The 15,853-nt window shown below is 38.6% G+C and overlaps 2 protein-coding genes across 5 annotated transcripts in view; one reads left to right on the top strand and one right to left on the bottom strand.

Moving 5' to 3' along the window:
- LOC136032988 (protein lifeguard 1-like) overlaps positions 1 to 15,853 on the top strand; it is a 36,171-nt gene that overhangs the window by 7,259 nt on the left and 13,059 nt on the right. Inside the window, exon 2 of one of the 4 annotated variants that reach the window (XM_065713511.1) lies at positions 8,301 to 8,352. The exons of 1 other annotated variant lie outside the window; for it this stretch is intronic. In XM_065713511.1, coding sequence (XP_065569583.1) covers positions 8,322 to 8,352 — 31 coding nt within the window. In that variant the 5' untranslated portion in view covers positions 8,301 to 8,321. Of the gene's footprint in view, positions 1 to 8,300; positions 8,383 to 14,951; positions 15,133 to 15,853 lie in introns of those variants that run through there. 2 more of the 4 variants (XM_065713510.1, XM_065713508.1) reach the window with 2 other exon arrangements.
- Positions 1,826 to 2,752, bottom strand: LOC136032574 (craniofacial development protein 2-like). The gene has a single exon (XM_065712845.1). It carries the CDS (start codon positions 2,750 to 2,752, stop codon positions 1,826 to 1,828), a length of 927 nt encoding a protein of 308 aa, XP_065568917.1.

Here is a 15,853-nt window from a genome sequence, read left to right as displayed (position 1 = left end):
CAAACGGCGTTCTTTAATAGTGAGCACAACATCTCTCTGAATATTGCACATTCGACGTATATTCACGTTGGAGATACAGTCACGTAGCTGTACTCTGAGAATTCTTCGTAGACAAGTATGCTCAAACACCTTAAGTGTATTCTCTTGTTGTAGTTTTGCCGACCATGTTTCGCACCCGTAAAGGAGAACGGTGCGGACTAGTGCCATGTAAATTCGAACTTTCGTTTGGACACTGATTTCACGGCGATTCCATAAGGGTTTCTGAAGGGAGGCAAAGACTGTCTGCGCTTTCTGTATTCTCTGTTGGATATCAGCGTCGGAAGATCCGTCAGTACAAAGCTGGGAGCCTAGGTATGTGAAACGGTTGACTTTCCAGCTGAACTTGGTTGATAGTTAGTGGGAATGGCCCTGTGTCATGGTTAATAGCCATGAATTTCGTTTTCTCTGTGCTGACTTTCAAGCCGATCAGATATGCCCAGGCCACAACGCTGTCAAGCATGTTTTGGGCTTCTACAGGGTCTGACAGGAGGCCAACATCATCCACATAATCGAGGTCAGTCAGCGAGAGATTCTGTCCAACCTGCGCTCCTGGATAAGATGATAGAGCATTTTCAAGCACCCAATCGATGCAATAATTGAACAGAGTCAGAGAGAGGACACATCCTTGTTTTACTCCGAACTCAACCAGAAATTCTTCAGTTTCTTCGCCATAGATTCTAACTCGGCTCACTGAAGCGTCATAGTATGCCTTCATCAGTTCAACAAACTTCAGTGGCATTCCGTCATTCTCCAGGATCTTCCAAAGTTTCTGGCGAGTGACAGAGTTGAAGGCAGCAATGGAGTCCAGGAACATCAAGATCAGGGGTAGGTTGTATCTTTCAAACTGCTGGATAATGAGGCGAAAGGCGAAGATATTATCAGTACACCCTCTACCTGGTCAAAAGCCGGCTTGATTTCCTCAAGTTCTTTCCTCCCTTGCCCCTTTAAAGCGGTTCAAGAGTATGATCCCGAATATTTTGACGGCAATGTCTATGAGACTTATTCCGCGGTAATTTTTGCATTCGGTTTTGTCTCCTTTCTTATAGAAAGGGAGGATGACTGATGTCTTCCAGTCTTTTGGAAAAGTGTTGGTCCTCCACACTTCGTCGAGAATGCCATGGAGCTGTTCAGCAGTGACCTCAGCGCATTGTTTGTATAGTTCCGGGGGGAGGCCGTCTTCACCTGGGGCTTTGTGGTTTTTTAGGGTTTTGATCGCTTTTAGTATTTCGGCTCTGGTTGGTGTATCCAGCTCGATATCATAAGGCTCTTTAGAGACGGAAGGTGGGAAGGCATCATGAGTAGATGAAGGGGATGGGTTCAGGAGGAGCTGAAAGTGATCCTTCCATCTTGCTGAATGTTCCTTCTGACAACTAATGATTTTTCCTGATCTGTTTTTGATTATTTCTGAGACAGCAGCTTTCTTACCAACGGATTCCTTCAGGATCTGGTAAAGCTTGCGGGTGTCATGTAAGCGTGCTGCTTTTTCTAATGACTCGGCAGCATCTTCCCACATTTGGCGGCGGTCCAGCCGAACAGAGCGTTTTACCTGTCTGCGTAACTCCTTTGTTTCTTCTTTAAGGCCTCCCATCTTTTGTCTTCGTTCACCGACTATTGACAGGGTTCTAGCGGTTATCCAGTGTTGTCGTTTGATTTTTGCTTGGCCTAGGATCTCATCAGCAGTCTCTGTCATCACGGTTTTAAAGGTCTCCCATCTCTTATCGGGAGTTAGGTTTTCATCAGAGCTGAGGGCGTCAAACCGGTTAGTTAGTTCCAAATTGAGGGCCTGTCACACTTCTTTGTCTTGAAGTTTACCGATATCGAAGCCGACCTTTGACTTGTTTTTTCTTCGAATTGCAAGACGTAGCAAAATTTTTGCTGTGACGAGCCTGTGGTCAGATCCAGACTGTGAGCCTGTGTCCGCGCCATTGTAAGAGCGAGAGTCCTGCACGGAGCTTCTCCAGCGCTGGCGTACGAGAATGAAGTCAATTTGGGCCTTAGTGACACCGTCATTTGAATGCCAAGTTAAGAGGTGGCTAGGTTTGTGTTGAAATATGGTATTGGTGATAACAAGGTGGTTCATCAAGGCATAGTTTACCAACCTCTGCCCATTCTCGCATCTGTGACCCTGTCCAAATTTTCCCAGGATTTGTCTTGTGGTCTGGTCAGATGGACCAACTCTTGCGTTGAAGTCTCCAGCAACAATCAAGTAATCACGTGCGGCTATAGAAGAAGACAACTGCTGCAGTTCACCGTAGAAATCATCCTTGGTCGTTTCAGTAGCGTCACGGGTGGGGGCATAGGTAGAAATTATGGACACATTTGCAGGGTTTCCTTTTAGTCTGATTCTAGCAAGTCTACAGGAGACTGGTTCCCATTCTAGGAGAGCGTTTCTGGTTCTTTGGTTCATGATGAAACCAACTCCATGGAGTCCTGAATTATCTTCTATTCCGGAATAGAAAAAGTGGAACTGATGTAGTGTTTCTGGAGCCGTTATAACTATAGAGCCAGAACCAGAGATTCTGGTCTTGGATATGCAGAGTATGTCTATGTTGTACTTCTCCAGCTCATGGACAAGAATAGCTTGTGTGGCTTCTTGTTTAGCGGATCTTACATTCCAGCATCCAACATTTATCCTGGATTTTGCCTGTTTAATGACTGTGGTAGGTTTTCCTAGATTTATGGCGTTGAAAAGATTTTTCGACTTCGCCGCCATATTCAAAGTCGCGTCGCCTGCCGAGAACGCCGTAGTATGGTTGGCTAGTTTACTTCTCGACACCCGCGCCAATACGGGGGCCGCGTCGCTTGCCGGGGACGCCGTAGTTGTTACAACTTTTCTTCTAGGTCTCAGATCCATCAATGTTTCTTGGGAATAGAGTTGACCGCAAGGTCCCCAGTCTTGCGGGTCACCCGGAGCGCGTTGGCCACCAAATCGCTCGGCGTGGAGCTCAGTGGTGTTTACACCCTTCCACCGCTTTGAGGTGCGCTGCCGGATTTCCTCTGCTGCCCAGGGACGGAAGATCGAGCCTCATTGCCTGTAACTACCATCACCGCCATGGAGGTATACAGGCTTAGCTTGACCTTTGACTCCCACCTAGAATCAGCAGGGGCTTTATGGTAATATATGATTCATTTTTCAGTTTTCACTGTTATCTTCACTTGATTTGAAAAATTGGCTCCAAATTTGCCCCTCCCCTGGACTCTTAAAAAATTCTGCTACTGTCCCAAGGGCTGTGGGTGGGGGAATGTTTTGTCCCTGGGGCATAGTTATTTGACCTTTAGACTGTTTTGAACCAAACAGCTGTCAGAATTTTTTTTAATGTGTTTAATGTTTTTTTTAATGTGTTTAGAGAGGGTAGCTACAAAGGCCAAGAAAGGGGCTGGTTGCCCTCTTATCACTTTTCAACATTTACCTTCATATGCCTCAAAAGTTTCAACTTATTACCCTCTGTCATTCTTGAGATAATGTAGATATATCCTTTTGAAAACTTGGATGTACATAGTGTCTTTAGATGTAGCTTAAAATTCGCCTCATCGTTCCCTGAAGTTCCATCTTAATATCTTTAGCCTTTTTAAACCCAGTCTGGATCAATCATTCCCCCCTTTCTCAATAATAATTTGTAACATTTATCAATTTGTATGGATTTTATTAGGGGAAAGCCAGGCAAGTACACATGATTTATTTTGGTGACCCTACATTTAGGTGGAGGAGTGCAAGCTAAAAGAAAATATATAAGAGTGGGTGAACTACGTGGAAAAAGTGAGAAACTAAAGGAGTGGGGGGCAGATAAAACTACCACAAATTACCATTAATAAATGAATGAAACACAAAACGAAAAGAAATTACAATAAACAACCAAGTCAAACTCAAAACAAGCAAAAATTAACACAAGGAGGGCTGACAACCCTCATGCCATCTCAAAACCAGACCATAATTTGCACTTTACAAAAAAAAAGAATGACTGTGGATTGCCAGTTTAATTTACATTATACTGATATTTATTCCTTAAGTTTTTACTTATTAAATTCAAAAAAGTGAAAATTTTCAAAATGTATTTGAAAATCTTCAACATAATGCAAATTATGTACCAGTCTTGAGATGGCATGAGGGTTGCCAGTTCTAGGACTTTGCTCTTGGTGCTGATAAGCTTGCATACATCATAACCAACACTTTGTTGCCTTACTTTAGGTGGATGGTATTGGATGATCTAAATAGTGTCTACTACTTTATTGAGGTTTATGAGACTACAAATGGAGCTAGTAAAAAAGAGTTTCAAATTCTAGCCCGATTCTGGTCTGAGAAAGTGAACAGGGTTGTCTGTCATTTCTTAGCTACTTATTTCATTGGTCCTACAAAAGCAGAAGATCTAAAACGTGAGCTAATGTAGACAATTGATGAATCATTTCGTTATTATTGATGAATTCCACCAATAAAAAAAAGTTTAGCACTTGAAAAACAGTTGAAGAGTTCAAATAACCGGAGATCAAATTATTAGATATCAGGACATGCAGGATCCATGTTGTTCATAATACTTTCCTAAAAAGACTAGAAGCTATTGCAGGTAATATTTCATAACTGGTGATAGCAATGTCCTATTTTTGTCTGGGCTGGCAGCTAGATTAGAGGCCTTTGGAAGATAGAGCAAGAAATGAATGTAACAACTGTAGGGTTTATAAAGCACATGTCCACCAGATGGCTTACACTTGACCCCGGCTGTTGATTTAAAAGCTTCTGAAGAATCTAACTATGAAGGCAGAGTGCCAGTTTGTTGTGAACAGTGCTAACTACTTTGCAGAGTTCATTAAAAAGCTTTGTCATGATGAACCACTGATCTATTTCTTGTTTGCACAGCTAAGGGAACTCTTACTAGTGCTGTCTGGACATAACGAAATGAATGTTGAAGCAGTAGCTAAGAGGCAAGATGCCACGCTTTTTGACGATTCAAATATGAAGAGCCTAGCTGATATCGTGTTGTCTTATAACTACCTAAAATATGCTGAAAAACATCATAAGAAATATTTCATCATGAGGGTACGTACATGAACACTTCAGAGCTTCAGCTTCCTACTTGCTAAAAGACATCTCCTTGAACAGCAACTCTGCCAGACTCCTGAATAGCTTCAGATGCTTTCATCCTACTGAGAGAAAAACAGCACGAAGCTTGGAAGATATTGGTTTCATAGCTACGAAACTACAAGTTGGTGTTTCAAGATCATATGTTTTGGATGACGAGTGAAAGCTCAAGCAGCTTGACAAGAATTCAGACTTGGAAGCTTTGACGAAAGTTGACAAATATTGGGTGAATTTCCTGTATTGTGAAGGTTCATTTGGGAAGCATAAATACCCAAACCTTACAGGCGTTGTCAAAGCAGCACTCTTGTTTCCTGATAGCACTCTATCCCGAAATATAATGTCAGAACAGAGAGAAACAATAAGAGAAATAATGTTGATTGCAAAGCTGACAATTTTGACAAGTTGAAAATGTTTGGAGACAAGCCCGAGAACGTTCCTATTACAAGTGACCTGATGAAGCTTGCACAGGGAGCTTGAGCTAGTTATTTGAACTATCTTGAAGCTCAGCGTGAGCGCAAGAAAGATCAAGAGGAAGCTATTAGAAAGAAGCGAGAAGCTGATCAAGAAGAAGCTAAACGGCTAGAAGAACTAGGAAAAAGAAAAGAAAAATGTTGAATTTGCAGGTAAACCTATAAATACAACAAGGAAAATGTCCGTCGAAAACAAAAGGTTACCGACAGTCTGTTAAAAGAGAGAGTTTAAAGACTGAAAAATGGGATTGACTGAAATATCTGGAAGAAATCATTGCCATCCTGGAAAGTTTTTGGGCAGTAAGAGATGAGCTGTACTGTCATACTAAAGATGTTGAAGCTACATAAAAAAAAGATTGATAACATTCACAAACAAAAGCAAGCTCTTTGAAGCTGAAAAAGAATTCTAAGGAGAACTGATCTCATACTGAGTGACGCCGTTTAGTTTGATAGATATATCTCAATGTGTTTTCTTTTTATATCGTGACTATCAGAAGTTCCTTTTTTGTTGTTATTCATTGTACCTTTATATGCGAAGTCTACAGAAATAAATGATAAAGAGAGGTACAATGAAAAATAAATTCACAAACAAAAGCAAACTCTTTGCTGCTGAAAAAAAAATCTATGGACGCTTGGTGACGACGTTTAGTTTGATACGTATATCTCAATGCTTTTTTATATCCTGCGTATCAAAGATTCGTCTTTTGCTGTGATTCATTGTACTTTTATGTGTGAAGATAACAGAAATAAATGATAAGGAGAAGCACAATGAAAAATAAATAATTGAGAATGATGCGCGAAGTCTTTGAGAATTTGAGAATATGTACTTCTGACCCTCTAAACTGATATTATTTGGGTCATTATTTGGTAACTTTTTCGTGCCATTAGTCACTTTTTTAGCTATTTCGGAGGGAGAAAGTGTGTAGGATTCCTTGTTTCATGGAAAAAAGAATATTTTATATCGTTTCGATTTTTCCTACAAGAATCCATAATTTGGCTCGCTATTTGTATGTTGGAGAAACTTATCAACAATTTTTAATCCTAACACTAACAGTGTCGCTTAATTTGATTTTGTACCTCCTATAGTCAACCTGGAAAATAAAATATAATTCCCTATTCTATTCTATTTGATCTGTTTGATATATCTATGCTATTTGACAACCAGGATACATTTACAATCTTTTGATTTATTTAAACTGTGAGAGCAGAAGTAGTAATAATATTAGCCTTGAAAGTTTCAACTTAATACCCCCAGTTGTTTCCAATATATTGCTGAGGTGTCTTATTGCCAACCATACACACAGTGCCTTTTGATTTAGTTTCAAAGCAACATTTGATTTTAAAGCACAATGGGCTAATTCCATAATTGTGGGTGGATGTCATACCCAATGTCCATTAAGATGTAATTACTTATGTGTTCTACTATGCTGAACAAAATGGCTGTCTCCAAATTTCGACTGGATGCTTTTGGAAAATAAATGAGCTTGGCAGGAGGGCTGCTTGCCGTCCAATCTCTTTTGACTCTTAAAAAGGGCACTAGGATATTGAATTTTCAACCGAATTAGCTCCTTTAAAAGTTTCAATGATATTTCTGGCTATTAAAGTATAGCGCTATGATATCGCTTGTATGCCCATTTGAAAACCTGCGTGCATATAGTTTTTTCGGTTAGTTGGAACTCCTCCTAAACTCTCAATAAAGGTTTCACCTCAATAGTCCTAGCATCATTAGTTACATTAACTGTAGTGGTAGTAAAAGCAACTATGTCTAAGTCCCAGCGCCCACAGGGCAACTGTTTTGAGACTAGAATTGGTAACCGTTTGCACACGCAACTGTTTTTTTCACTATGGCCTTAAAGTGGACTGGGGGCCCACTCACGAGGTAATCCAGATGAGACTTGTTTCCAATCAGTCTAAAACCGGTTACGTATGAGCCTTCAGCCGTGATCACAGTTGCGTTGCAGAGTGTTGTCCCACACGTTTTCGGGAGCTACCTCGTTGATATTGTCCAATTATTTTGGCTCTCATCATGTCATCAGGAATTAAAACTGAAATTTGTAGGATAAGTGGAGAAATATGAAGAACTGTGCAACTATAAACTTTCTGTAAAATGCGACATTCTGTAAAATGCGATAAATTTTCTATCTGTTTGAGACAATTCTTTTGCTGCTAAGAACAGACGAGACTTTGCAATCATTTCCAAGTAGGGATGGACTCAATCCTCTGAATCCTACCAAAGTTTTCCTCGTCGGAACTCAGCATAGTTAGCTACACTGCACTGCTTAATTAGATTAACACAATTGATCCACAACTTCCAATTCCGAAGAAAGACATACTACTTAAAAGACATACTACTAGACCTTTCAACTACCCTGAACATAATGGCTATCTCAAATTTTGATTGAATGTGTTTGGGGAAATAATGGGAATAAAGGGAGGGGGTGGGCTGCCCTCAAATCACCTTCGACTATCAAAAAGGGCACTAGAACTTCCAATTTCCAATCAGATGAGCCCCTTTCGGAGTTTTTACGACAACATCTGTAAGAATTACTTTGGTCTAAATAAAAATAAATAATAATACATTTTGCTCACATCAGTCTTTACTTAGACAGCAATTGCGCAACGTATGATCTACTGTATATTTAAACTCAAAACTTAATTACCACGGTAGAAATATGGCTCCAGAAGTTGTTTTAAAGTGTTTTAAATGTTCATATTTCTAGGGCACGAACACTTTTGAGAAAATGGCCAATTATGGTTGGAAATTAAATGATGGTAACAGAAATTTTGCTTATCCGTTTCTTGGTACTTTCCAATTTTGCTTCTTAGCACGAGACTTGCTTGTATTTTCCTTTTCTGTGTATATACTAACATCAATGAAACAATTTGACATACTAATTTGATATCTAACCTTATTATTATTCAATTATTTGTAAGAAGGACTGCTAAGAACCTAGTCGAGAGCTTCAGTAGAGCATTTTATACTACTACTACTACTAACAACTCACTGCAACACCACACTGCCAGACAGCTGCACACGCTCTTCCTCCATCTCAATATATTCTATTCAAAGCCTCTCTCTTTACACCCTCCCAAGAAGTTCCAATTTCCCTTAAATCTTTCCTTACGACATCTTCCCATCCCACTTAGGGACGATCTGCTTTTGTTTGACCCTAGACGGTTGGCCAACAAGGACAATCCTTGGTAATCTGTCATCCTTCTGGAGAGCGTGTCTTAGAAGTCTCGACTTTTTCTCATTATAGCACTAGAAAGTGGGATTAAACCTTTTTTTCTTTTTTTTTACAGCTTATATATAGATACAGTTAGTCAGAGTATTTAGAGTTTGGTCATAAAATTGAGTGTTTTATAGTCCTTAAATAATTATATTACACACAAGACTGACGACTTACTATCACTGGTAAACATGTTTCAGGGCCTTTTTAGTATTTGAATTTCTGTATTCGATCCTTTCCTCCTCGCTCTCCATTTTAGAACAATTATGAGGTTCATTTGATAGAATGTGTCATTTAAGTTCTCTTATCAATTTAGTAAAGAATAGGGGGACAATTTTAAGTAATTTGGAGTGGGATATGTGTCTGTAAAAATATTGCAGCACATTGAAACTTAAGATTCGTTTTACTTCAGTTATTTTAGCCAAAAAAAAGGAAAATATAAGGGAAATTGGTTCCTGACTGATGTTAATACTTTTTTTTTTTACAAACAATTTCTGTCTGCACAAAACAGGGCCTGGATGGAACAGGTGACTCCCTGGCTAATTCCTTGTCTTGAGAGATCGGGAAAAACCATAAATGTACCAATTCATTAGGGTGTATCATTAATGTTGTTGCTAAATGTAGCTATTTAATGCATTACCATAAACTATTGACGCAAAAAAAAAAATTTAGAAAGAATGACTAGGCCTATAAAATCGCGGTTAGGACAAACTTCTCAAGGGCAATATCACAATGGATATTTTTTTGCTGCAGAGTAACATTAAAACAAGATTAAAGCAACCAAATTTCAGATCTTTGAGTCGTTCATTAGCTGCTGATTTTTTTTTTGCTTTTTCTGCTGAATTTCTGTTAAATCTATTGTGTTTGCTGTTGTTTTTGTGTTTCTTTGATTTAAGATTAAATTCGTTGTATTTGTTGTTGAATTTGAGATGCGCGTCACCTTCACTTTTCCTCTTTTTTTTATGTGGCAAAACGTACATGGACACACCTACAGAGTTTGGGCATTTAAATAAACGAATGTCGCTATGAACAATTATTCATGATTTTTTCTCATGTGAATTTAAGCCGGAAGAATATATTTACACATTCCAGTATGCAGCTAGTCAAATATCAAGAAATAATTACTAATTATTTGACTACCAAAATTCTTTTTTGATTGTGTGGTAACTTGGGGGAAAAGTCCTAATGATTATTAAACTTAAGCTGATCAATTACTTTGACACCAGAATTTTAAAAATTAAGACACATATACAATGAAAAATATTGGAGTGAAATTGAGAAGAAATAAAACTCACTACCCAAAAACAAATAAACAACCATAGCCTACAAACAGCATAAAGCAACCAAATGACACTGCGATGAGGGTCCAGCCTTAAGCATGTTTCAGAAGTAAGTTGATGTTAAGGATGGTGCAGATTACGTCCAGTATTAGTCAGAGGCGCCATTTGGGCCAAATCTTGGGGTGGGCATGGACTCTATCTGGGCACCCCCCGATTCACTTTGTGTCGCGTAAGAAAAATCCGGGTTTTGGCAGCACATTGATCGAATATTCTAAGTAAAATGCATTTTCAGCACCCGTGTGTTACTTGGAAATGTACTGTAACCAAATGTGGAACTTAGCCACACTGACCTCTAAGATTAATTATAACAACGAAGAATACAATCAACGAGGTTAAGTGATTAAACTGAAAGTGGAAAATTCAACCAGACTACAGGCTGGCATTCCTCAGCGAGAGACTTTCTTATTTAAGTAAACAATACGTCGATGAAATTAACCTTCATTGTTATGCTGAGGGTTGTAACCAAAATCTCAGTGTCCCTTCAGCAGAAGTCTTCCAGATCAAATATATTTACAAAAAGAAAAAACATAACAAGAAAAAAAATATAACAACATTCAAGGTAACAAGGGGAACCGCCGATCTTTCATCTTTGCAAAATCGTCAACAAGCTGGTTGTAGTCCAAATTTTTTACTAAATCCTTCTCTGCAAATATCAAAAGGAGGTGACTGAGACGATCATCTCCTGATGTAGACCGCAGGTAGTTTTTCACTATTTCTAGGCTAGAAAACAAACGCTCATTGCTCGCTGTTGCCTCGGGAAGTGTGGCAGCAATACGGGCCAGTTAATTCGGAAAAAATAGAAAAAGAGGAAGTATTTTTAACTTACGAACGGGTGATGGGATCTTAAGGAAATTTGATGTTTGAAAGGATATCGTGTCTCAGAGCTCTTATTTTAAATCCCGACCAGATCCAGTGACATTAGGGGGTGTTGGAGGGGGAACCTAAAATCTTGGAAAACGCTTAGAGCGGAGGGATAAGGATGAAACTTGGTGGAAAAAATAAGCAGAAGTCATAGATACGTGATTGAAATAACCGGAACGGATCTGCTGTGTTTGGGGTGTTGGGGGAGACGGTTAATTCTGAAAAATTAGAAAAATGAGGTATTTTAACTTAAGAAGGAGCGATCGGATCTTAATGAAATTTCATATTTAGAAGGACCTCGTAACTCATATCTCTTACTTTAAATCCCGACCGGATCCAGAGTCATTAGGGGGGGGGGGAAATCTTGGAAAACACTTAAAGCAGAGAGATTAGGATGAAACTTGGTGGGAGGAATAAAAACGTGTCCAAGATACGTGATTGACATAACCAGACTGGATCCGTCGTCTTTGGTGGAGTTGGGGGGGATGGAGTAATTCGGAAAAATTAGAAAAAAATGAGGTATTTGTAACTTACGAACGGGTGATAAGATCTTAATGAAATTTAATATTTAGAAGGATCTTGTGCTTCAGAGCTCGTATTTCAAATACTGACCAGATCCGGTAACATTTGGGGGAGCTAGAGGGGGAAACCGGAATTCTTAGAAAACGTGAAAATTGAGGTATCTTTATCTTACAAATGGGTGATCGGATCTTAATGAAACTTGATATATAGAAGGATTTATGTGTCAGATGCTCCATTTTCAATTCGAATCGAATCCGGGGACATAGAGGCTTGGAGGGGGGAAACAGAAATCTTGGAAAACACTTAGAGTGGAGAGATCGGGATGAAACTTGATGGGAAGAATAAACACAAGTTATAGATACGTGATTGACATAATTGGAACGGATATGTTCACTTTGGAGGAGCTGGGGAGTGTTGATTTGGAAAAATTGAGGAATTTTTAACTTAAGAACGGGTGACCGGATCTTAATGAAATTTGATATTTAGAAGGAATTCATGTCTCAGAGCTCTTATTTGAAATCCTGACCAGATCTGTTGACATTGGAGGAGTTGGAGGGGGGGAACCGGAAATCTTGGAAAACGTTTAAAGTAGAGAAATCGGGATGAAACTTGGTGGGTGGGATAAGCAAATGTCGTAGATACGTGATTGACGTAACCGTACTTGATCCACTCTCTTTGGGGGATTTAGGGGATGGGGTTCAGTGCTTTGGCGAGTTTGGTGCTTCTGGACGTGCTAGGACGATGGAAATTGGTAGGCGTGTCTGGGAGCTGCACAAATTGACTTGATACAGTCCTTTTCCCCGATTAGACCATCTAAGGGGCTGAAGGGAGAGGAAAAAGTTGAAAAAATGAGGTATTTATAATTTACGAGTGGGTGATCGGACTTTAATGTATTTTGATATTTAGAAGGACCTCGTGACTCAGAGCTCTTATTTTAAATCCCGACCGGCATTAAGCCTCCGATTATCCTTTTAAATCAATCTGTTGATTCTTACGCTTTTGCTAGAGCTCATACCATATGAGCTCTTGGCTCGTCCGGCCTCGTCACAAGTGCCATATGAGTTCTTAGCTATTGTTAGTTTATGTAAAGTACTGTTTTCCACCGCAGACTGAAATTGATTTGCATACCGAAATCCTGAGGGGAATGAGAAAAAACGTAATGCAAGTTATTCGCACCTAATGACTTATTAATCGACAAATATTCACATTTAGCGATATTTAAAGATAAACCTTTTTTTTCGAAAGAAGATGGGGCCTTAATAACACTGTGCTAAGCCAAACTTAGACTAACTAATAAGACTGACTAATAAGCAGTAAATCGTCAAACGTATCCAAAGTCTCCCACGTCTGAAACCCGGTAAAACATTTAAAGGATACCTTCGAAAGAGCATTAGATATACAAGTACTGCATACATGGAGAAGGCACACCTCCCTGTCTAACTCCCCGACGAACAGGTATATTTCACATGTTATGGCTCTTTTGATATTATCTGAAATAAGAATTGAACTACCGAAATTTTAATACTAAACAATAGAGGTTTATTGTTCAGATAATGAATTAAGGGCCTGTGAATGAACAAAACTGTTAAACGATTTGGAAACATCAAGTGTACCTGTATGCAGAACTTATCCTTTGACGCCAGCTTCCTTTAAAAGAACTGAGAAGATTGGATGCGCCTGTTGGCAGCAAATATGTTTTTTAAACATAAACTTAATACACTATAATTAACCACATCAATACGATAGGTTATAATACTATAATTGCATCTATTAGGATCCTTACCCTTCTTCAAGACCGAAGTTAACGTTTCCCCTAGGAAACTATCTGGAACAAGGGAATTACAGAGACATATCTTAAATAATTGCCGTTGATGAAATAGCAACTCTTTTGAATATTTTCTAGGATCCAATGTGATTCTGGTTCCGATTTTTGGCAAGTTTAATGAATTGTGTTTTTTCGGCAAGTTTAATGAATTGTGTTTAAAATAAGTTGGAGTTACAACATTATTTACAGGAAAATAAGTAGATAAATAGATTTATTTGCCGAAAACAAACTGGATCATGGTTACAAATAATGGTAAAAAGGTAAAGGATGCGGTATTGGACGTCCCTTCCGCTGCTGATCTCCGTTGCAAGGCTCTTTGGTCAGGAAGCGCAGTGGGGGGTGGGAGTTGAGGGTCAACCATTCTGTGTTTTCGCATACTCTTCCTGTTTACCTTCACCAGATTTTTCCGGGTTCCCATTAAGAGCTGGGTAGATTCTGGCTGGTCTTGCAGAGTCACACCACTGGCTCCTGTTCCAGACCAAATAACCAGTGACACCGGGATTCGAGCCCTTGTCCTCACAGACAAAAGGATGTCAAATCTAGCCACCAAGATGACTATTCTGCTTTCTCAAGTTTATCAACGGAAATGTAAACAGAAATTATTTTAAAATAGAAATGCCAAAATACGTTATTTTTCATTTTTTAAGAGAGAGGGAAGGGTTGCAAAAAAACGAGAAAAATGACTAACCATTTGTCTAGTTGTATATTTGAGGGAAGTGTACAAAAAAGAAATCACGTTTATTGGGATTTGTTCCAATAATTACCTGTGTTTTTCGTTTTTTTTTGCAAGAGGGGGGCTGGTCATTCCGAAAAAGATCTCTACGTGCTTGAGTCTGCTTAACAACATTGACATGTTGGTTGTAAAAGTAAATAGAAATTAGAAATTAGTTGAATCCATAATTTTGAGAAATGGTCATTTTTCTTAGTTTGAACTGAATTTTGGTGCATAGCTTACGAGCCCTGTTTTACCTCTAAACCTCATAGTCACTTTTGTCATGTACTTTAAACGCTGAAAAACTAAATACGAGATTTCCGCCGTAAAACTGTCAATATTTTCATGACTGCTTTCATGTTTTTTTTTTTTTTTTTTTATTTTTTTTTTTTTTTCACATAGAAATAGAGGCTGAGTATCAGTAGACCCTGCTACTGCAGATTTGTGTTTGTATAGTTAAGCTAATAAGGGACTTTTGACTGAAGGCTTTATCTGACGGCCCTAAATCGAATAATGTGTTATTTGCGCATCCGTATTGGATTTTCAGATTCTTGGGCTTCTTACATGCAGTAAAAGTTAGGAATTAAGCTATGTGACGCAGGCTAAACTATAATGGAAAAGCTGTAGTCTCCTCAAACTTGGGGGTCTACTAAGCTGGCTTTACTAGCACAATAAGTATCGCATGTTAATATAGATGAGATTGTCTATGTGCATTCTTGTTTACGGAATCGTCAAAAATGTTTCGACGGTTATGTTTAGTGAGATAACCAAAGCATACGAGAATACTTGTTAGAATTTTAATGGCTGAAGTTAGTCAACATTTTCTTATCGGTCTTTTATAGCTTATTATCTTAGTTCTTATAATTGTTACATCATTTGTCTGTGGTCAGGTGTAACCTTCTGCAATTGATTTTATGTTTCCATAGTTCCATGCTAGTACAACAGTTGGTTGCTTTTGAATAACGAAACAGTTATGTCTTGAATATTTTTGTAAAATGGTGAAAAACGAAGATATATCTGTTATATATCATGATGGGCTTAGTAAAGCTAAAGTTGCCCCTGGTATGTTCTTTGTGTTTAGTTCTTGCTCCTAGATAAGGAGTCTTCCAAGAATTTTTAGAATGGATCCTGTAAGGCTTATATATATGAATTCTCTTTTAACCACAGACAGTTTGAGACAACTTACTATCTTTCCACACTGAATTCTTTTGATAGTAGTTTATTCAATACAAAACAATACAAAATGGAAATACAATCCGCTTATTCCCCCTTGAAAGGCTCCATGGCCAGGGATACAAGGGGTATTTTCAAAGATATTTTGTTATTAAAGCAAATCCGATTTCTAACAACGATATCTACTAAGCTTCAAACTTTTGGTTTTCTTTTTTGAATTTTTGCAATCCCTAGTTAAAATATATACAAGTATTTTTGCAATTACCAGCCGCCGGGCCCTGGCACTCTGCACGTGGCAGGCTTCTATATATGGATTCTCATCGTCGCTTTGCTTCTAAACGCAGACAATTTGCTGTCTTTTCATATTTCCGTCCTGGCCCCGGTACTTGGCACGCGGCAGGCTTCTATATATGGATTCTCATTGTTGCTTTTCTTCTAACCGCAGACAGTTTGAGATAATTTACTGTCTTTTGATACTGATTCTTTTCAAAGTTATTTGATTATTAAAGCTTGTCCGATTTCTAACAGCGATTCTACTAAGCTTCAAACTTTCGGTTTAATTTTTTTGCAATTGGTTGTTGGATTTTGTGTTTTAGTTGTAATTCCACTA

This window comes from Artemia franciscana, chromosome 11 (assembly GCF_032884065.1).
Source record: "Artemia franciscana chromosome 11, ASM3288406v1, whole genome shotgun sequence".
NCBI lineage: Eukaryota > Metazoa > Arthropoda > Branchiopoda > Anostraca > Artemiidae > Artemia > Artemia franciscana.
This window is presented reverse-complemented; position numbering and strand designations above follow the sequence as displayed.